This window comes from Mesoplodon mirus (genome assembly GCF_964341445.2).
Source record: "Mesoplodon mirus genome assembly, chromosome: 8".
NCBI lineage: Eukaryota > Metazoa > Chordata > Mammalia > Artiodactyla > Ziphiidae > Mesoplodon > Mesoplodon mirus.
The window spans coordinates 4,574,916-4,595,896 of record NC_138984.1 but is presented as its reverse complement, the minus strand read 5'-3'; the positions used below and the strand labels follow the sequence as shown (position 1 = coordinate 4,595,896).

At 55.4% G+C, this 20,981-nt stretch overlaps 1 protein-coding gene across 2 annotated transcripts; it reads right to left on the bottom strand.

Annotated features, from left to right (window-relative positions):
* Positions 1-12,962: 12,962 nt before the first annotated feature.
* GBX2 (gastrulation brain homeobox 2) lies at positions 12,963-16,104 on the bottom strand. 2 transcript variants are annotated; one of them, XM_082630210.1, is made up of 2 exons: positions 15,193-16,104; positions 12,963-14,148 (listed from the first exon to the last, which is right to left on the bottom strand). In XM_082630210.1, the coding sequence occupies exons 1-2, from the start codon at positions 15,713-15,715 to the stop codon at positions 13,625-13,627; spliced, it is 1,047 nt and encodes a 348-aa protein (XP_082486336.1). In that variant the 5' UTR covers positions 15,716-16,104; the 3' UTR covers positions 12,963-13,624. The 2 variants fall into 2 exon arrangements, with proteins under 2 accessions (XP_082486336.1, XP_082486337.1); XM_082630211.1 differs by having other exon boundaries at positions 13,960-14,148; positions 15,138-16,104.
* Between the last annotated feature and the right edge of the window lie 4,877 nt (positions 16,105-20,981).

Here is a 20,981-nt window from a genome sequence, read left to right as displayed (position 1 = left end):
ACCTTTTTTTTAGTATTTACTTATTTATTTATTATTTATTTATTTTGCCTGCGCCAGGTCTTAGTTGTGGCATTCAAACTCTTAGTTGAGGCATGCATGTGGGATCTAGCACCCTGATCAGGAATCAAACTCAGGGCCCCTGCATTGTGAGCACAGAGGCTTACCCACTGGACCACCAGGGAAGTCCCCGCATGTATCTTTTTGAATTAGTTTTCTCCAAATATATGCCAAGGAGTGGGATGCCTGGATCATATGGCAATTCTATTTTTAGTTTTTTAAGAAACTTCCATACTGTTTTCCTTAGTGGCTCCACCAATTTACATTCTTACCAAAAGTGTAGGAGGGTACCCTTTTCTCCACACCCTCTCTAGCATTTATTATTTGTAGACTTTTTGATGATGGCCATTCTGACCGGAGTGAGGTGATACCTCATTGTAGTTTTGATTTGCATTTCTCCAATAATTAGTGATGTTGAGCATTTTTTCATGTGCCTGTTGGCTGTCTGCATGTCTTCTTTGGAGACGTGTCTCTTTCGATCTTCTGCATTTTTTTTCATTCAGTTTGGTTTGTTTTTTTAATATTCAGCTATATGAGCTGTTTTTGGAAATTAACCCCTTGTTGGTTACATTGTTTGCAAATATTTTCTCCCATTCTGTAGGTTGTCTTTTCATTTTGGAATCATGGTGCCTTTTCAATCACTATTTATTGAATGGATGTTCTTCCTCAAGCCATGGATGAGTGTCCACCTCCCTGAACCATATCACTGTCCGGTTTTACAAATTTTTTAATATTATAAATTCTTATATTATTTTTATATTATAAACTTTGCTAATTTGAAGAATTACCTTGGTACTTCATTTTGGTTTTAATTTGTATCTCTTTGAACAGTTTTATATGTTTATTAGCAATTAAAGAAAAAAGTATGCACTCCTGTACTCTGACACTTTCTGTGGCTTCCTGTATCAGTTAAAATAAAATCCAAGTTCTTCCCAGAGCCTCCAAAGCTTTCCATGGTCAAGTGCGTGGCTACCTCTGTGGCCCCATCATCCCATCACTCTCCCCCTTGCCAGTTTGCTCCGGTAACATTAGTCTCATTGCTGTCCCTCTGCCTGGGATGCTCTGCCCCCAGACCTGTGCATTTCTTGCCCTTTACTTCTTTCAGGGAGCTACCCAGCTCTCACTTTATCAGCAAGGTTGTCCCCAACCCTCCATCTAAAACAGCACCTCCCACTCCCTGTCTACTTACTCTGCTTATTCTCCTTCCTATCACTTACCTGTCTTCACAACACCTGGCATTATTGGTTTATTTCATGCCCGTCTCACCGCATAGAAGGCAAGCTCCTTCTCAAGACCAGAACAGTGTCTGGCAAGTAATAAGTACCCCATAAATGTTTGTGGAATCAATGAGTTTGCTTTTCACTTTCCATGAATTGTCCATCTATGCTCTTTCTCAGTTTCCTTTCCCTTTTATTCTAGTTCTTTATATGGAAATGTATTAATCCATCTTGTCATGTTTCTGACAAGTGTTTTTCCCTGTTGTTCCTTGTATTTTTAATTGTTTTATGATCTTTTTAATGAACAAGAGCTCCAGGTTTTTTTATGTAGACAGCTTTGCTATTCTTTCCTTGTGTCCTCTCCACTCGGCAGATAATTATTCAGCTAATCCTCTTTTCTAGGTTTTAGAGGTTTCCTTTTATGCATTGAACTCTTTAATCCATCTGTAATTGATCTGCGGTAAAGGTGGCAGGTGAAGATCTGTTGTCTCTTCCCCTAATTAGCCAGTTTTTCCAAATACCATGTATGCGACTATTCTTCCTTTTCCACAAATTTGTGGAGCTTTCTTTATCATAGATTATATTTTCATATATTCTAGAGTCTAATTCTGAGTAACCTATCAGTCACATCATATCATTTTATGAGCAATATTCCTGCAGACAGCCTGTCTGGGTATAAATCCTGGACCTACCAGTTGCTAGCTGTGTGACCTTGGGACAGTACTTAACCTCTCTGTGCCCTGGTTTTCTCATCTGCAAAATGTGGATGGCAATAATACAAAATTGCCACTTTGTAGGTAAAAAAATGCTAGCAAATACCAACAGTTTAGTATGGTAAAATGCAATACCTAGCTCTTAGGGTTGTTGTGAGGATTCAACTAATTAATGACTATAGGGCTCAGAAGAGGGCCCATCACCCACGGACATTAGATGTGCGTTCTTATCAAAGAAGTGCCCCTCATCATTACACTTTTCTTTAAAAATTCCCCAGCTACAGAAGACCTAAACAGACATTTCTCCAAAGATGACACACGTGTACCAAGAGGCACAGGAAAAGATGCTCAACTTCGCTAATTATTAGAGAAATGCAAATCAAGTCTACAATGAGGGGATTTCCCTGGGGGCGCAGTGGTTAAGAATACACCTGCCAATGCAGGGGACACAGGTTCGAACCCTGGTCCGGGACGATCCCACATGCCGTGGAGCAACTAAGCCCGTAACACACAACTACGGAGCCCGTGTGCCACAACTACTGAAGTCTGCACACCTAGAGCCCGTGCTCCACAGCAAGAGAAGCCACGGCAGTGAGAAGCCCACGCACGGCAACAAGAGTGGACCCCGCTCGACGCAACTAGAGAAAGCCCGCGCATAGCAACGAAGACCCAGTGCAGCTGAAAATAAATAAATGAATAAATAAATAGATAAATAAATAAATAAAGTGGAAACTCTTTAAAAAAAAAAAAAGACTACATGAGGTATCACCTCACTCCGGTCAGAATGGCTATCAGTATGGATGTTCCTTATAAAACTAAAAGTAGAGTTACCATGTGATCCAGCAATCCCACTCCTGGACATATATCTGGAAAAGATGAAAACTCTAATTTGAAAAGCTACATGCACCCCAGTGTTCAATTCAGCACTATTTACAATAGCCAAGACATGAAAGCAACCTAAATGTCCATCGACATAAATGGGTAAAGAAGATGTGGTGTGTGTGTGTGTGTCTGTAATGGAATGTTACTCAGCCATAGAAAAGGAATGAAATAATGCCATTTGCAGTAACATGGATAGACCTAGAGACTATCATACTGAGTGAAGTAAGTCGGACAGAGAAAGACAAATATATGATATCATTTATATGTGGAACCTAAAAAGTAACACAAATGAATTTATTTACAAAACAGAAACAGACTCACAGACATAGAAAACAAACTTATGGTTACCAAAGAGGAAAGGGGGGGATAAATTAGGAGTATGGGATTAACAGATACACTTTCCTCTATATAAAAACAAATAAACAACAAGGACCTACCGTATAGGACAGGGAACTATATTCAATATCTGGTAATAACCTAGAAAGGAAAAGGATCTGAAAAAATATATATAACGAAATCACTTTGCTGTACATCTGAAACTAACACAATATTGTAAATCCATTATATTTCAATAAATAAATGAATAAAACTACAAAACAAAAATTCCCCAGCTACATCCATCTGTTCATCCATCTTCCAGATGTACTCTAGCATCGTTTGGTCAAATTTCAGACTATTCTTCTGGAATTCTGATTGAGATTGCCTTGATGTTAGCAGTTAATTCGGGGAGCATGGACATCCTTACCACCCCTGTCCTCTCCCCCTACCACGCGCTGGTCTCCCATGGACTCCAGTCCCCTCTGACATGTCTGAGCAGAGCTAAAGGGAGAAGAGGAGAGAAAGGGGGGAGGAGGAACTCTCCTAGTCTGGGCTGGAGGGGCTGGAGGGGCTGGAGGGGATATGAGCTCATATTACTAAATCATTATTTCAAGACCAAGGTGGACTTGCCAAGAAGTAATGTCACTGAGAACATTTCCTGAAAGTATCATCGAATTCCTCCAGCTGAAGCAGTGGAAGCTCTGGAATGCTGGCAGGCTACAGACTTAATGGACTGAATTACTTGAAAATTGTGGTCTCTGATCTCATCAGGGACTTGGCTAAATATCTCCAAATTCGTCTATAAACCCCTCGATTTCTTTGGCAGTCCAGTGGCTGGGGCTGGGTAGTAAGGGGGGAAGAACTATTATTATTATTATTTATTGTTCTCATTCATTCATTTTGAGAAAACATTCGAAAGGCCCAGGTGGAGAGTGAGGTCAGCAGAGTCCCCTCAAGAGCTCCAGGCTGCCAGTGTGGACCCCTGTGAAGGCCTTCGTGCCCCTGAGACACACTGGAGGCCATTCCGGTCCTGAGCCCAAGGGATGGGATGTTGAACCACGTAAGTGCTGGGCAACCTCTGCAGAAGGGAAGTGCCCTGGGAAGGGAGAACTCCCACGGGGTGGAACTGCCCGTGTTCATTGTCAGCTCTCAGCCAGGGTGCCCGGAGTGCTGAGATCCCATGCAGCTGAGCCAGCTGTGGTTGGCTGTGACTACTGAGCTCGAATGGGCAGGATCGCTCCCACAGCTTCAGAAGCAGGACGAGGCTTAGAGGGGAGCAGGAACCCTAGAGCCCGGGGAGCATCTCAACAGAGGAGCCAGGTGAGCCCTCAGGGTGCTGAGCTGTAGGCAGTTGGTCATGCAAACACTGCTCTGTTGACTGGTGGCCCTGGGTGCCCGGAGCAGCCCCACTGTGGTCACTGGGGTGTGGGGAGAGACCCTGATAAATGCCTGTTCATCCGGTAGCCTCACCGCGGGAGCCTCTGCCCTGTGCGCCTTTCTTGCCCAAGCTGGCTGGGGATGAGGGTCTTGCCATGAGCTTCAGGGCACACTGGTCTCCCCACACTGGAAGAAGCTGTCTTCCCCTTTGGCACCGAGTGCCCAAAGATGTGCATTGCACCCAGGTGCCCATCGGGTCCCCATGCCTAGCAGAAGTGTTCTCAGCTGGAGACAGCTGCGTTCTCCTTGAGGGCACTTTTGGCTGTCATTTAACTGGGTCATATCTCTGACATTCACGGGACAGCCCCATACCAAAGAATTGTCCTGCCAGCGATGCCAAAAACACCAAGTAGAGACGCCCTGCCTATAGGTGGCGCTGTAAGGAGACGGCAGCCTCCAGAGATGAGGCAGAAAGACAAATTTGTCTTCACTTACTCATGAAGGAAAGTCCTTTGTAAATCCCAAATTAACAATTTCTCATTTAAAGATGGGCAATTATCATTCTTTTCTGGCAATTTATAGCTTTCAAAATCCTGAAATAGGAAAATTATTGTGGGGAAAAATTCCAGCCGTAGTCATGGAAAATGGAAATGCACTTCAAAACTATTGATAAACGTTTTTCAATGATCAATAGTTTAAAGCCCCAAAGTAATCATCACATACATGTATGTTAAATAGTTGCTTTGGTAACACAAATATTCTGAATGATCGCATGAAGGTCTGTGGTCATTCTGCATGTGGGTGGCACTGTGCCCCAAGTTACTGGAAAACCAAATGACGAGTCTGACGAGATTTCACCCAACTCAGAGATTCTTTGCCTAAGCACAGCGACAACAATGCATTTAAAATGCTTATCTTAGTTTTCACAGTGCTCGTGCTCTTGCCAGTTTTCTAAATAATCCCACCAGGCTCCTCTGGAGGGAGATGGGTGTCCGTACCAAGAAGGAACTCTGCGAATATGAGGAATGATTCAGGCCCTTCTGAAAAGAGACTTCACGTCGTTATCTGTAATTTACACATTCATTGAGACCTCCTCTGTCGGGTTGTCTGCAGAAGAACAAGTTAGAGCTGGAGTCCTGCCTCCACCCCAGGCCAGCCTCAGGGACCCCCGACTCCAGGGCTAAGACGTCACAGCAGATCCGATCAGACAGCACATGTGGATCACTGAAGTCATTTGGTGTCACGGAGAAAAATCGAGTTGCGACAGTCTTCATGGGTTGAAGAGGTGTCTCCTGCTGCAGTGGTCCCCAGCCCATTCAGCTGTCTCCTCCCCACAGACTTCGGGCCCCTTGAAGACAGAAGGTGCCGGTGCAGGACTTGAAGCCTGTTTACCAAGTGAGCGAAGAGGGTGCTGCGGACTCCAGGCCATCTCCACAAAGGACAGGGTTGAACAATGGCCTCAGCTGTGTCAGGACAAACCTGGGTTGGGCAGGTGGAAGGGCTGTCACCGAGGAGCTTGAGGTCACACAGCAGACCCCAACCCAGAGGACGACCTGCAGAGGCAGAAGTGTCCATGCAGCCCTTGTTTCTGTCCAGCCTTCAGCTGGGGAACCTGCCTCTGTTCGGATACAAATGGAAACATTGGCTAATCCTGGCTCCCTGTGTGCCCCTGCTCTGCCCAGTGCCCTTTGCCCACATCAGCTTTGGTTGGAGAGTGAAACCCCCAAGCGTGGGAACCCGGGTGGTCTGCATTCAAAACTGTGCACCGAGGCCCTAAACGGGCTGCTGCTGTGGCCCTGATGTTACCGTGCACTTCATCTGTGTTTCATCATAAACCTCCCCAGAAACCAAGACATCTTGGAGTTTGGAACCTCGTGCCAGGTCATCATGTGAAGGAAGAATGGTTTAGATGGGGGAAGTGGTTTGGTCAAGGTTAGCTAAGGGGAGCTCCTATTCGGATGTGACGTCCCTCCAGTGGTCTTTGCACTGCTCTGCGCCCCGTCTCTGGAATTTCATCTAAAGATGACAGACTCTTTATTTGAAGAAAAAGGGAAACTTCAAACAGGGCCAGGCATCTCCAGCCCCATCCTACCATCCCATATGCAGCAACAAGGGTGCTCGAAGCTCTGACTCACCAGCCCTTCCCCACCACCAGCCTTGCCCCAAAAGGCCAGTACCTGAGTCCTGGCCCCCGACTCAGGGGGCTGCTGTGTGTGCCAATGGCCTTGGCCTCAGCACCCAAAGCTTTTGGATGGAGCGATCAGATTTTGGAGTGATCCAGGACCCACTGCAAGCGACACCCTGACTGGAGCCACTTCCCTCAGTCTGGCTGCTATACCTGCAGACAGGGAGCCTCCCGCTGTGTTCCCAGTAACTGTGAGATGGGTGGGCAGGTAAAGCACTGGGTACAGGGTGGTGGTGTCTTTCCTGTTCCTACGTGCACCTTAGGCCCCAGCTACCTGGCTGGCCCTATGGGCGAGGCACCCTAGAAACTTCCATACAGAACAACCCGGCCTGGGTTCTGACAGCCTGGGCTGCACCCCGCCTCTGCCTCCAGGGAGGCCCAGTCCAAGCTGGGCTGGGGGCAGCCCCTCTCGGTTTCCTTCCGTGCTGTGGCCGGGCTGGGCTTTTGTCATTCAGAGACCGGGCCGCGCTCCCTCCCTGGGGTCAGGCGGCCACTTGCAAACCCCCAAGGCGCTCAGCTTGCTGCAGGGTCCCCGCCGCCGAGCCAGGTGCGTCTGCGGAAGTCGGGCTGGGGGCGCGGAGAGGGGGGACGGGTGGGCTGAGGGATCTGAGTCGGCCCGAGCGCGGGCCGGGGGGCCGACTTAATGGGATCTGGTCGGTGTAATCTCATTTCAGCTTTTGTCATTCGGGCGGCCGAGGAGCCCGAGCTGGGGGGCCGAGCCCTTTAAGAGGACGCGCGGCCACACCAGAGCGGGACAGGCATGACAAAGGCGCGGGATGCAGTGGCGGGAAATAAAGAGATGAAGGCTGGGGGTGGAGCTCCCAGCGTGACGTCTGCCCCCCAGGCCGGGCTCTGCCCCGGGCTTCTACCCGGGCCCTAGGCAGCTCTCCGGCCGCGGGCGCGCCTTTGAATGGGCCCCCAGCTTGGGACTCCGGGCCCGGGAGCCTGTCCCCGGCAAGGTCGCGCGGGGCCGGGAGCCGCACGCGGGCCAACGGCCTCCCTGCCTCCTCGGAACCGCGGGGTCCGATCGCGACCTCCTTCCTCTCTCCCTCGAGGCCTAGGGTTTCGCCGACGGTTCGGGCAGAACTAGGGTCTCCCCGCGCTTTGGCCGGAGCTGCGCCGGCCTCATTTTCCTCTCCCTGGTCCGGTGTGTGGCCCCGGCTCCGGGCCGGGTCTGCTCGGCAGGAGGCGGTAGATCCGGCCCCCCAGCTGTGTGTGCTGGGGGAGCTCCTAGAGGAGGAGGCGGGGTGGACCTCGGGGCGGGGAGGGGAGCAGCCCAGAGTCCAGACCCGGGAGAGCCCCAAGGCCGGGGTGGGGTGGGGGGAGGATGTCATCCCAGAGATCAGAAAGGTTAGGGGTGTGTGCGGAGAGCTCAGAGGTCAAAGGGGACGGAGTGCGCTAGAGGGTGGGGGGTGGAGGCCGGAGACCAGACCCGGGGGCCTCCACGCGGTGGGACAGGAGTGGAGGTAAAGCTCCGAGGCGCAGGCCCGGCTTCCCGCGGGGGAAGGTGCAGTGCGCGCCCCCGAACGGCTCCTCCAGCGGGGTCTCGGCTCCTCCAGCGGGGTCGGACTCGGCTCTCCGCGATCCAGGAATTCCGAGAAACTCGGCAAAGCGGGCTTAGACGTGAGAGGGGAATCGCACAACTACACACATGCTAGGACTCTCCGCGCGCTCACACACCCACCCACACACACACCCTTGCTCATCACACAGCCGACTCCGCGCGGAGGGACACCTTCGCAGGGAACCTTGGCTCAGAGCTAGACATCTGAGCGCCGGCTGGAAGGGTTGGGGTCGAGGGGCGGCATTCCTTGGTCTGGTGGGGCGGTGTTTGGAATCCAGACCCGGCCTTGTTGCGCAGCAGCCCCGGTGCCTGTGGCGCCTCTCGCCCCACCTGCACGGAACTTCGTAGGGCTTCCAGAGCTTCGGGCCTGTCCTCTCCTCCCAGGGCAGAGCCGGCGGTGCGCGCCCCACCTCCGATGCAAGCAGATCGGTCCAGAGTGCTGGCAGGAGACCCTGGGCCCAGTTACCCTGGTCCGATGCCCATCGAAGGGAATGTGCTCCCAGACCTTTCCCCAAAGCCAGAGATGGTGGAAGTCAGCTTCGGTCTCTCACTTCTGAACTGTTCAAATCGGCAATCAATTTTTATGATGTAATTTATAATTTATGCAGGTTGTCTTCATACATATGGTGTTGCTTTTGTGTGTCGGGGTTTCAGGTGCTTTATTACTCTGACAGTGTGATTTGCATTCATGTTCGGTTACCAAGATCGTATTTCTCCTGTTTACACCATAAGGGGCCGAAATGAAGATTAACACTGCCTCCCTTTGCCCGGCAACTCCTTTCCGGTAGACCCCAGACCTCGGCTCCCCTCTAGACCTCAGAGCCCGGCACCCAGCTTTGGCAGAAAGAGGCCCCGCTGGGCCCTGGCTGTGTGGGAAGCCCTGGCACATCAGAGGGTCCAAGCGGACCACCTGTTCCTGCTGTGCATGCCTGGGCAGAGGCCTGGGGTCTCCCGGGACGGAAATAGGGGCACATACACAAAAGCGTCCTCGCCAGGGAGGCTGAGCACGGGCACGCCACTAGGCCGTGTGGTCACCCAAGCCTCCTGCAGGTGACAAGAGAAGGCAACCGACTCTGCGGCCAAGGCCACGGAATGCGCGGCGCTCTAACCACTAGAGACCCCTACTCGGGACCGCCACAGGGAGCTGAGAAGGCCCCGAGGCGAGAATCAGGCGGTGGGTCAGATCCTGAGGCCGCCAGAGTGTCCCTCCCAGCTTCCTGTGCACCCAGCAGAACCCTCTGCCAAGGGGGACGGAGCGCCGCTCTGCTTGGGACAGGCCCGGGGCCGGAGGGAGCGGCCCGGAGGCCCTGTTCTAGGCTTGCCAGACACAGCTGAAATGATTAAGCCAATTAAGCTCGAACAAACAGACGCAAGACTGAGCGGGCACTGACCCTGAGAGAAAGGGTGGAATGCAGGTGCTCCGGCCAGCTACACACCTAGCACGGGCTGGCCGGCGCGCAGACAGCTGGAGAATCGGGATGGTTCCGCCAGGCAAACCCGGTCTTGAGAGGCCTAGAGGGCCACCCCACCTCCCCTCACCCCACCCCCTTTAGCTGAAAAGTCCCTGCGAAATACCACCCTGGGGATGAGGACTGGGCGGCAAAAACTGGGTGCAGAAGCATGTGCCGAGTCTCAAAAATTCCAGCACGGGGCTGGGGTGGGAAAGTCCAAGCCCTGGTGCTCCGAGGGGTTCTCCCAGCCCCAGCGGGGAGCAGGGGCAGGAGGTTGTTTAAGGCCCAAGACCAATCTAAGAAGGCCCTGCCCCCAGAACGTGGAGACGTGGCTGCAGGTTTTCAAAGTACCCTCAGTTCTGCAAAGGCCAGGGGCACCCAGCTCCCTGAGGCTAGGGGCTAGGGCTGGGGCTGGGTGACTATTCCTCCGCGCCCCCCACCCCCGGCCCCCAGGATCCCTACCCTGGTTGGTGGATGCAGGGTGCAGACAGGCTCCAAGAGCCCTAGCGCAGGGAGGGGGTGGGTGCAGGTCCGCAGCGCTCCCAAGCGTAATTATTTGATCTGCAGATGTAAGTGGGATTTATTGTAACAACAAATATAGTGATGTCAAAACCCAACCTTGGATTAAAGCCGGCAGCCAAAGGGGAAGTGTATTAATTTCCAACAGCATCTCAGGCCAGAGCCTATTAGAACAAGCTATTCTTCAGGCCCCCCCATCAGAATTAATCATTGGGAGTTAATTTGAAGCTCAGACAAGTTGCTGTTAATTTAGTGCAGAGAGGACGGGATGGAATAAAAAGCTGAGGTGCTGGCCGAGCCTCGTGGGTCTCATTAATCAGCCAGCTGAGACGGCCTGGCTTGATTACAATTTGCAAAAAAATTCATTAGGGCCCGGGCGATTGACAATTTTTCTCTCTGCCTGTGATGTGACTCATTAGGCAGCCAAATGAAAGCCATGATGACGGCCATGATGACAGCGGCCATCAAGCGCCGCTTGTTTATCTTCCTCCCCTCGGCCTGTCTCTCGGGCCTGGGCCTCCGCGCTGGGCTCTCAGGGCCGCCCGGTGTTCGGAGGTTGGGGAGGAGGGAGACGGAGCCCAGAGAGGGCAGGGGGGCCCAGCGGTGGCCGGCGCCGCGGTGTCCACCAGGCTAGGGTAGCCCCAGGCCCTGTACTCCTCCTGCATCCAAAGGCCAAGGACCAGCGCAGCTGGGGTGGGCCTGGGAGCTTGAGCCCCACCATGAGGCTCCCTGAAGGCACCCCCCTCCTTCCTAGGGAGCTTCACTTTCCCCCCAAGGTTTTTGAAGCCAAGGCTTTGGGCCCCTCCACTCTGTGTCTCCCATCCCTACCATGGGCTTTTGGGGAAGGTGGGTAGGGGTTACACCTGTTATGGTGCAAGGGTACATGGGATGGGGGGCACGCCAGGATCTGCGGGGAGTGCCCTGCTCTCAACACCCGGGGTTCCTTCCCCAGACCCGGAGCGCCAGGTGGGGGCGTCCCCGCCGCGGAGGCCGCAGCCCCCCAGATCCTCAGGCCCGGACTCTGCGCCACCGGCCGCCGTTCTGCCAGGGGCACATATCCGGCCTGGGGATGGACAGGCCCGGGTATGGGGGGCGGGGACGGCGTCTCCACGGGCCTCCATTGCTGCGGCGGCGGCGGCCAGTGGCCAGGGCGGACCTGCCGCGAGCGGATGACGCCAACAGGCGACCCGGGCGCGATCACTGGCGGGCTACCGGCGGCATCGGCCGGAGCGGCGGGGCCTTGGGGACCGTGCGCCGGGCAGGGAGCGGCCCGGGCGCACCTCCCACCTCAGGCCCCAGGGCGCTGGGTGGGGGGCAGCAAGGAGCCTCCACAGCTCTCCGCTCCCCGCAGAGCGGACCGAGGCCCTCGGAGGAACGGCCACTCAGTATCACTGTGCTCAAAACCCAAGCCCGGGCCATCTTCTGTCCTTGGAAATCTTGGGAACGCGGCGGAAATCGGTGTCTCTGTCGCGCCCGGCCCTCACTTTGCGCCTTAAGTTCGGGCTGAAACCTCGGTCCTCAATGCCCCTCCTCCGCGCAGAGGTGACGGGTCGTAAGCCGTATAAATTAAGTCAATATTAGTATTGACCCACGGCGATGGATTTCGCCTTCTTGGACCGAGAAGCGCGGTGAGTGAGGCGCGCGGCTACTTCGCAATCCGTTCCCCGGCCTCCATTCTGAAGACTGAGGCTGGCGAAGCCGCCGGCTTCTCTTCGCTCTTCGGGCTGCTGGTTTGGTGGCCGCGAGGGCTCTGGCACCGCGCCCCTGGGTCACCCGCGGCCTGTCCGCGGCAATCTCCGGAAGGCCTGGCCGCTCGCGTCCGGCCGGGCGCTTCGTGTCGGGAAAGGAGCAGCGCGCGGAACTGGCCGGGCTCGGGGGACGCGGTCCGCAGTGGTCGGGGAGCGGGATTAGGAATCCGGACACGCCCCTCCCGCGCCCTGCTGGCCGCGCCCCCCACCCCAGGAGGGGGAGGTGCCCAGCTCTCACCCCCAGCCCCGCGGACCGGCCCCCCAACTGGCCGGCTTTCCTCGGGGTGGGGCGGTGGTCGGTCCCGCCCCGCTCCGACCCCGCCCGGAGAGGGAGGTGCCCGGCCCGCGGGCGTTCACAGCCCGCCTCCGCCTCCGAGCTGAGCGCTGCCGGGAAGCCCAGCTCGGCTGGTTGGGTTTCTGCTCCCGTCGGAAGATCACGCCCGGAGGCTGATTTATGAGTGCTCGGCCCTGCCCCGCGAGCGAGCACCGCTTATTTTCGGGTCCGGGATGTTTGTAAGGAAACGCGTTCCCTCCCCGGCTGTCGTCGATTTAGAGAATCAGGAGTTTGTGCAAAGCCACCCATACCCACACTCACTTTCCCTCTTCCGGCGCCCACCTCCTCTGGCCAAAGTTTGCCAGCCTCCTAGGTACTGGTTAGGCTGAGCAGAGGGGAAGATGTTAGATTTCTAAGGTGAAAATTAGGTTTGCTCAAATTGATAACCCAGTTGGAGCTCTTGCTGGCCTATTTCAAACCTGGTGAGGTGCTGTGCGGCTCATGTCCGGCCGGCTTGAGGAGGCCCTGGACACGGGGTGTTCATCCAGTACTGGTCTCAGACCAGCTGCCTGGTCACACGCCGGCCGGCAGGCGGTTCCCTCTAAACAGTCAAATCTGGACAAACTTATGAGACCCAAGAATTGGTCTTTTCCCTCTCTCTCTCCTTTTTATTATTCACAAGACTGAGATTGTTTTAATGTCATAACTTATACGAAAATAAGCTACATTGAAATAAATTAAACACAACGGAGACGTGCTTCAGACATGGCTCATAGGATATGCAACCCCAGGAAAGAAAGCCAGGCAAAATCAAAGCAAAGCAAATTTCCAGGCTGCCCCAAAATGTCTGCATTTCAGTCAACTAAAAAAGCCAGAATAGAAACAAAAATAAACGGAGACCCCAGTGTTTGTTCCTGCATGTGATGTTTACCTTTGGAAAAGTATGGAAAAGTGGCTGCTATGCGTGGCAGGTTACAGCAGAGGTTTTGTTCTCTTCTGGAATGTGGCTGGAGGACATTACTGGGTAGTTGGGTCCTATAACTTTCAAAATACAGCAGCTGAGATCCAGTCTATATAGACATCTAATGTACAAAGTAGGATAGTATAATAAATATTTAGTGTGTCTTCAGGTGTAGCTGTAGCCCCTTCAAAAGCAGTCTTTCAAGCCTGTTTCATGAATATACTCTCAATTTGCTTGGGATGTCCAAAGTTGGGGGGTGACTTTGAGTTTTGCCTCAAACACGGTGGAGTCCACTATGGGTTCCCTCGGGCACTGTGGCTTCTCCACGGTGGTCCAGGCCCTAGCCCTCCCTGGGCCCTCAGGGGCGGGCCTGCTCCAGCTGCTGATGCTGACTTCTAATGGCGAACCTGCTGACGTGGACGGGGATGGGGACAACGATCTTGGGGTTCCTGGAGGGCTCCCCTGTCTTGGAATTGGCATTGCCGGCTTTCACCCGTTTCCACTTGGCCCGGCGGTTCTGGAACCAGATTTTCACCTGCACCTCGCTGAGTTTGAGGGCGTGAGCGATCTGTGAGCGCTCGGTCAGCGAGAGGTACTTTTTGCAGTGGAACTCCTTCTCTAGCTCGAGGAGCTGCTCGCTGGTGAAGGCAGTCCGCCGCCGCCGGTTCTTGCCCGTGGACGTGGTGCTGCCCGCGCCGCCGCCGCTCGGCGGGGTCTCCTCCAACGCGTGGCCGGGGTCTTCCTCCTTGTGAGCCGCCTGGCCAGTCAGATTGTCATCCGAGCTGTAGTCCAGATCGCTCTCCAGCGAGAAACTCTCCTCCTTGCCCTTCGGGTCGTCTTCCACCTTTGACTCGTCTTTCCCTTGCCCTCTGACAGCCCCGACTGAAAGCAAAACCAAACGGCGTTTTATTACATTTCGCACACTGGCCTTCCTTTCCCTTTCCCACCGTCACTCGGGCATTTTCCCCCCTTGGCGGATTGTCTTTCTGTGACATTAACACATTGTGATTTCCTGGCCTTTGAGGGGTAGAGAGGGGGGGGGCGTGAGAAAGCTCAAGGGAGAGGAGGAGACAGTACAGGCGACGGCCCTTTGCCCAGAACCATCACTCAAGGGGCCACCAGGCCTCCTCTGCAACCTCCCAGCCTCCCGCAGCTTAAGGCAGAAGTAACAGGAGGCCCGAGGCCCAAGAGAGCGTCCTCTTTGTCCCCGGGGTGGGGGCTGGGTGAGGACTGAGGGGGAGTTCACGATTCATCCTGCCCGCCCACCTCCCTCCCCACCGCCGCCGCCGCCGCCGCCGCCAAAATTCTGTGAACTTCAATTTCATCGCAGCCAGGGTGAGTGCACAGGGAGGTGCAGACCCCAGACCATGTCGGTTTTTGAGACAGATGATGTTGGTCAAAGGGAAGTTTTGTAGCTTTAGAAGAAGTTCCCACCGGACACCCCAGCACACACATGCGGACGCACAGCCTCCTAGGAATCCGATTCTCCCAGGCAAGCAGCAAGCCCGGTAAAAGGGTTTAATAGGTCTGGACGCCCTTCGGCACCCTCCCTGCAAAGACGCGCAGCCCAACCCCCCTCCCCTAAAGGCTGAAACCTACCCGGGATCCCAAGTCACAGCGCCGGAGATGGGGGAGTGCAAGACTCGGCCAAACTCGCCAGCAGCTAAATTCGCCGCTTAGAGCAGCAGCTGGCCTGGGGCCCTGAATGCGCACCCCGCCCCCCCGCCCCCGCGCTTGTTGCGTGGCTCTAAATGCCCTCCGGAGGCCCCGCCGCGCAGCTCCTCTGCATCCTCCGGCTCCTCAGGCCGGGGGATCCGGAGCGGGGGGCGAGCGGGGGCTCGGCCTCACCCCCTCGGTCCCCGCGGGAACACGGAGCTGGCGCGCCCCCGCGCCCTCCCGCCCGGGTCGCGCGCGCCGCCGACTCACCGAGCGACGCCTGCACAGCCTCGGCCGCGGAGAAGGCAAGCAGCGAGCCCTCCTTGGCCAAGAAGCCTTTGCCATCCTCCGCGTCGGCTTGCAGCGCCTCCGCCTTGTCGAAGTTGCCACCGCCAGGCAGCGGCTGCGGCGCGAACTTCCGGGCAGCCGCCGCCTCCTGGTGCTGGGGAGACGCGGAGAAGCCGCCGGGCAGCGTGGCCATGAGCGTGGAGGTGAGCGCCATGCCCTGCGCCAAGCTGGAGCAGAAGCTGGTGGGCAGGCTGGGGATCTGGTGGTGAGGGTGCGCGGGCGGCAGCGCCGGCTGCAGCGCGGCCTGGGGCAGCGCGGGCGGCGGCGGCGGCGGCGGCGGCAGCACCACCGGCCGGTAGGGCATGAACATAGGGTAGCCAGTGTAGACGAAATGGCCGGGGCTGGGCTGCGGCGGGCTGCCGATCAGCGAGTCTATGCTGAAGGCGGTACTACTCCCCAGCGGGCGCTGCATCATCATCAGCGACGGCGGGAACGCTGCGCTCATAGACGCGCTCGGGAGAGGCCCGCGAAAGGCGAAAAGTCCCCGCGCCGCGCCGCCACCGGGAAGCCCGCCAGGCGCCGGGAGCACAGCTTGGTGCACCGGGCAGGGGCCGAGCGGGACCCGGAGAGCAGATACCCCCTCAGTCCTGGGCCCGCTGCATGCCTGGCGGGAGCGGGTGCGGGCGGTGGGCGGGTGAGGCCGTGCGCCCCGGAGCGGCGCGGGCGCCCGGGCCCCGCGGGCTCTCCGGAGCTACCGCCCGCCGTTTGCCCGTCGGAGCCCGCGCGCGTCGCTTCCGCGGCCCTCGGCCCGGGCTCGCAGCCGTCTGCGCGTCCGTCTGTCTGTCTGGCTGTCGGTCGCCTCCTGCGGGCCGCAGGGGAGCGCGCGAAGCTGGCGCACTTGTCTTCGGCGGGCGCCGCCAGCACCTTTAAATCGCGCTCCTCTTTCTCATTCACATTTTGCCTGCGGCCGGGCCGGGCTCCCCTCACGTGGGGCCGGGAGCCGCCGCTTATTGGCTGCGCCAGGAGTGGGCGGGGCGAAAGTGGGGCTCCGCCCCTTCCACCAGGGCTGGCCGAGAGCAGGCTGTGGACGCCGCGAGCGCAGCGCGCGGCCCGGAGAGCCGGAGCTTGTGCCCCTGGCCCGCGCCGCAAAAACTTGAAAGGGGCCATTGGCACCTCCTAGGCTCGAAACTCGGGGCTCGGCAGCCTCAACGAGGCCGCCTCCAAGGGCGGCTTTCGGGGCTAGCGACGGCCGCGTCTAAACCGCGGGCGTTTTATTTCTTTGGTATATGCTTTGGAACAAACCTGCTGGGGGCTGCTGCTGCTCCCGGGGTCCGGGAGAGGTTCCCGGAGTTGGGGGCAAGGTCCTGCCCCTCCAGATCCGCCCCTAGGGCGCCGGCCGGGAGCTAGCAGCCCCTGCCCGCCGCAGGGAACCCGCCGGGTTGCTCGAGGCGCCCCCGCGTTCCCGGCGCCGCGGGGAGGCTGCTGATGTCCCCATCCCGAGCTGGGCCCTCCAGTGAGCGATCCCTTCTCATTTTTCATGACATTCTTAATCATCGCACCTATTTACACACTTTGCCTGCGCACCAAAATAACAGCCACGATAATTATGATAATAAAGCGAGTCCTTTATCTGCTCCATCCTCGGGGAGGAAGGGGGGAGTTGCTGTGTCTCCAGTTTGTATAACGTGAGATTATCCTGATGAAAGCTTTATGATGTTTGCGCAAATAAAAGCTGCGTTTTGTAAATAGGCGCTAATTAAGCACGTTGGGAACGGAGGGAGCGCTCACCCCGGCGCCGCCGCCAGGTTTCCAGCGCGAGGACTCGAGGGTGCGCGGTTCCCCTTTGCCTACTGCAGGATGGAGCCGATTCCCTCAAGATGTTTCCCCTGTCTCGACAATAGTAAAAACCCAGAATTTGGGAGTAAGGGAATTGGCGGGGATGGGGTGAGTGTTAGGAATGTTCTTATCCCCTTCACCATGATAAAAACAAAACTTTCAGCTCTTGTATTCCCTTTTAAAATGGAATCCTTTCGTGGCAAGGGCAGACCGTGCAAAGCGCGCCAGCGCGCGCGGGGCTCCCACGCGCCTCCAGGACCTCGGCTCCAACTTCCCGGGTCTAGACGTTCGCTCGGAACGGCCGACAAGCACCGGACTCGGGAGGAAAGGAGAGAGGAGCACTGTTACGCCGGTCATTAAAAATCAGCTCACGCCAAGGAGCTAGTGGTTGGGGAGTTGGCCCGTGTTGGACGTGTGCTATGTATCACTTACAAGCACATTTAATTGGGAGATAAAGATAAATCGATCTTTATGAATTTATCGACCTGATTCTTTGAAGCTCTTCTTTCTCGCTCTTCTTCTTTCTCTGGCTTTAACCCGAAGGCCCCCTGGGGGACGTCTTAATCCCGGACCACCTCCTCAGCCAGGAGTCTGGCCAGGGACCCCCTGCCCACCCAACGGGCCCCGGAGGAGCGAGGGGAGGGTGCATCCTCGGCGCCCCGGAGGGCTGAGAAAACTCGCTGTCTCCGCCGCCAGCCGCCCTCCCTCTCCTCGCCTCCTCCCCCCGCCCCCCCACCAGGACAAAGACGTCTCCAGCGCGTTTCCCCACTCCAGGCCGCAGTAATAGATGGCTCCGGCCGCAGGCGGTTTGAAAGGAATTCATTAGGACGCTGCCTGTATTGCCTCCACTCCCTTCACGCCCAGACCCCGAGGTGGCTTAGGCGGCGTGAGGGGAAATAAATTCCCGTTGGGATCCACGGGGAAGGAGACGTCTGTGGGCTCTGTAAGCGCTACCCCTCTTTCTCCACTCCTGCAAAAGAAGCACAAGAAGAAAAGGAAAAGAAAAAAAAATCGAAGCCCAGGGCAGAAGTCTGGTTTCTTTATGAGTGTAATAAATACTCCCTCTCATTATGAGATAGTTACAGTCACACCGTCTTGGGCAGGGTTACCTTGTTTTTTGAATACTAAAGAAAAAAAAAACGCTCGACTGCTTGATTTACGTTGATACAGCCGGGTCCCTTCGCTGCTTGACAGTGGCATGTCTGTGTAAGCTGTTACTCATTTTACCTAAGCAGATTTGCCATCCACTTTGCTATTTTGGCATAAAAATGTTGTTCTAGGGACTTCCGTCCCCTGATTACCCTCCAAGGGACAGAGGTTCCTTTGATTATTTCGGTGATAATTCCACATTTAAAGTTCAGCAAGGAGATTGAGGTCCACTGAATTATAGGTACACTTGAAATAATTTGATGGCATATTATTTGCACCCATAAACTGCCGTGGAAAGTATTGACTACAGGGGTTATAGTACGAATCTCCTTTTATTAGTTAAGGAGTTAAGAGAATTCTCATCAATATGAATTTTATTTACTAGTGTGCTTTTTCTCAAGTGCAGTGCAGTCATATTTTCTCATCTAATGCTTAACTGCTTAGAAAACGACTGTTCGCCTCATAAAAGGATCCTTGTGTTTCGCCGTGATTAACAAGATTCATTCGGGCACCTGAGCTACCTACAAAGCACTCAGAGCGAGGGGACCGTGGATAATAAAAGCCTTTAGAGTTTTTCCACTGCTCCTCGGAGAGATTTCTGGGCAGCGAGAGACAGGTACACCGCTTATCCATCCTTCGGATTCCGACCTGCCTAGCTCGGAACTCCCTCCAACTGTAGAGCTCTCGGTGTTTCAGCTCGGCCCAGGCTGCGCGGGAAAACCAGCCGGCACAGACCTTTGCAACTTTGCCTTAGGTGTCCCCTGTCCCCTCCCTCCGAGGAGGAAGAGCGAAGGATGCACCCGAAGGGAGATCTTGCGTCCTCCAACTCCAGTTAACTTCTGCGAACTTTTTTTTTTCCGGGGAAACTCCAGTTGGGATGAAGTTGGCCCAGCCCCTGGACACTTTCCTCGGCCGGTGCCAAGCTGGTGTCATGACCGTATTAGGCCACTTAAAACATCAGACGTCAGTAAATGTGATGGTAATTAAGTTGTCGCCACGCTTCGGGGCTGTCCGAGTCAGCTTTTGCACGCAGGTGTATGGAGGCTGAGTGTAAAATGCTCAATGCACAAGTAAATGAATATTCATGCAGCAAACTTGTGTTGCCCTGTCGAGTCCAGCCCGGAGAAGGATGCACCGCGAACCGCGCGCTTCCACGATGCCGCCAGGCTCGAGGTCCCGGGTGGTCGTGGAGAGAAGGTCGTGTGGGAGCCCCAGGTCTCCGTGGGTGCGGAGAAACCCGCGGGCTTAGCAGCCCGGGTGTTCCGGCCCGCCGCCCAGTCCCAGGCTACAGGCCGGTTTCTCGGGCAACCATGTTGTTTTTATTTATAGGGACTTTGAGTGGCCTGATCATTAGGTCATTGCCTCAGCTCTTGCTCCTGGCAATAGTTGGGAAATAGCTTGGGATGGGTTTTATTTATGGAAGGGCAATTGGGATTCACACCCAGCTAACCCAGAGCAGTCCCTCCCAAGCCCAAGATGCACTTACAAAGGGGTGCTTGTGTAAAATTCCCCATCAGACACACCAATTTGCAAGTAGCAGAAAGCATTGAAGCCTCATCTTTTTTAACTATTTTATTCAGCCATTTTTTTTTTTTTAAATCTGAAAGCCCAAAATAGACTCCATGTGGTTCTAAGTGAAGGCAGCCCTTGGCTGGCTTTGAAATAGCTCCTGCAATTATGTAAAAGAGCCATTCACCAACAGAACGGAATTAAAAGGGATCTCGCCCGCTTCCCTTTCATTGCCAACCTCTCATGTTTGGCTTTTCAAAGCACTTCCAACACGATGTCTTTCTCCAGGACAAAAGGCAGAACAAAAAAAGTCCCCAAACTTGTAAATTGAACGTCAAGGGAACTTTAAACAATTTAAAGCCCATAAATAATGATAAAGGGGACTGGCAAAAAAGGCAAACCCATTCAATTAATAGAGTTTCCCAAGCAAAGATCAAGTGGTTTATAAAATGAAAGTCTTTGGTTTCATTATTCTGCTCCTTGGCCGTGCAGAAAGCAGGACCAGGGGGTTTTCTAAAGCGCCCTGAAGAAGAAACACTTCGCAGCACCGTCTGTACTGCGACATTCTTCTGTAGAAAGTTTTGCTTTTTGTCCCCCACCCTCAAAATAGCAGAAACAAAACCGCAAACCAGAAGCGTGAAGAGATTTTTTTTTTTTTTGCATTTCCTCGGAGGAGTTGGAAATTGTTCCCCGCAGGACTGCAGTCGGGGAAACGTGACCCTCACACCTGCGCTGCCCTCCCCACCCCAGCGCGGAGGAACGGGTGGAGCCACGGCCGCGTGGCCCTCGAGCCGAGCCCTGGTGGGATCTGGGGACCAGGGCGGGGAGGTCCTACACCTCCCGGGAGCCGCGAGACTGCGGGCGCGGACGCGCCGACGGCGCACCCAGACGCCAGCTGCGAGCGCGTGGAGCTCGAGGTTCCCCCGCACCCCACGCGGGCCTCGGCTCCAGAGCCGGGGTCCAGGCGTCCAAGGGCGCAGGCAGGGGTCCTAGTTCCTTTTCAGAATAGCCCCGGAGCTTGGAGTGGGGAGTTCGTGACCACTGGGGGTACTGGATCGCCTGACACCTTCGTCCTGGAAGCCCCGCGCCCGCGCTCACCACGCATCGCCCCGGGAGCACCCAGACCCTGCAAAGCGGATCCTCAGCGGGGACTGAGCCCGTCCACCCCGGAGCTCCCAAGCTGGGGGGAAGAAGCATCGGGCGGAGGCCAGGCCGGGAGCCGGCCCGAGGGCTGTAGTTGCGGGGCCGAGGCCTCGGGCGAGGGCCTGGCTGCCGGG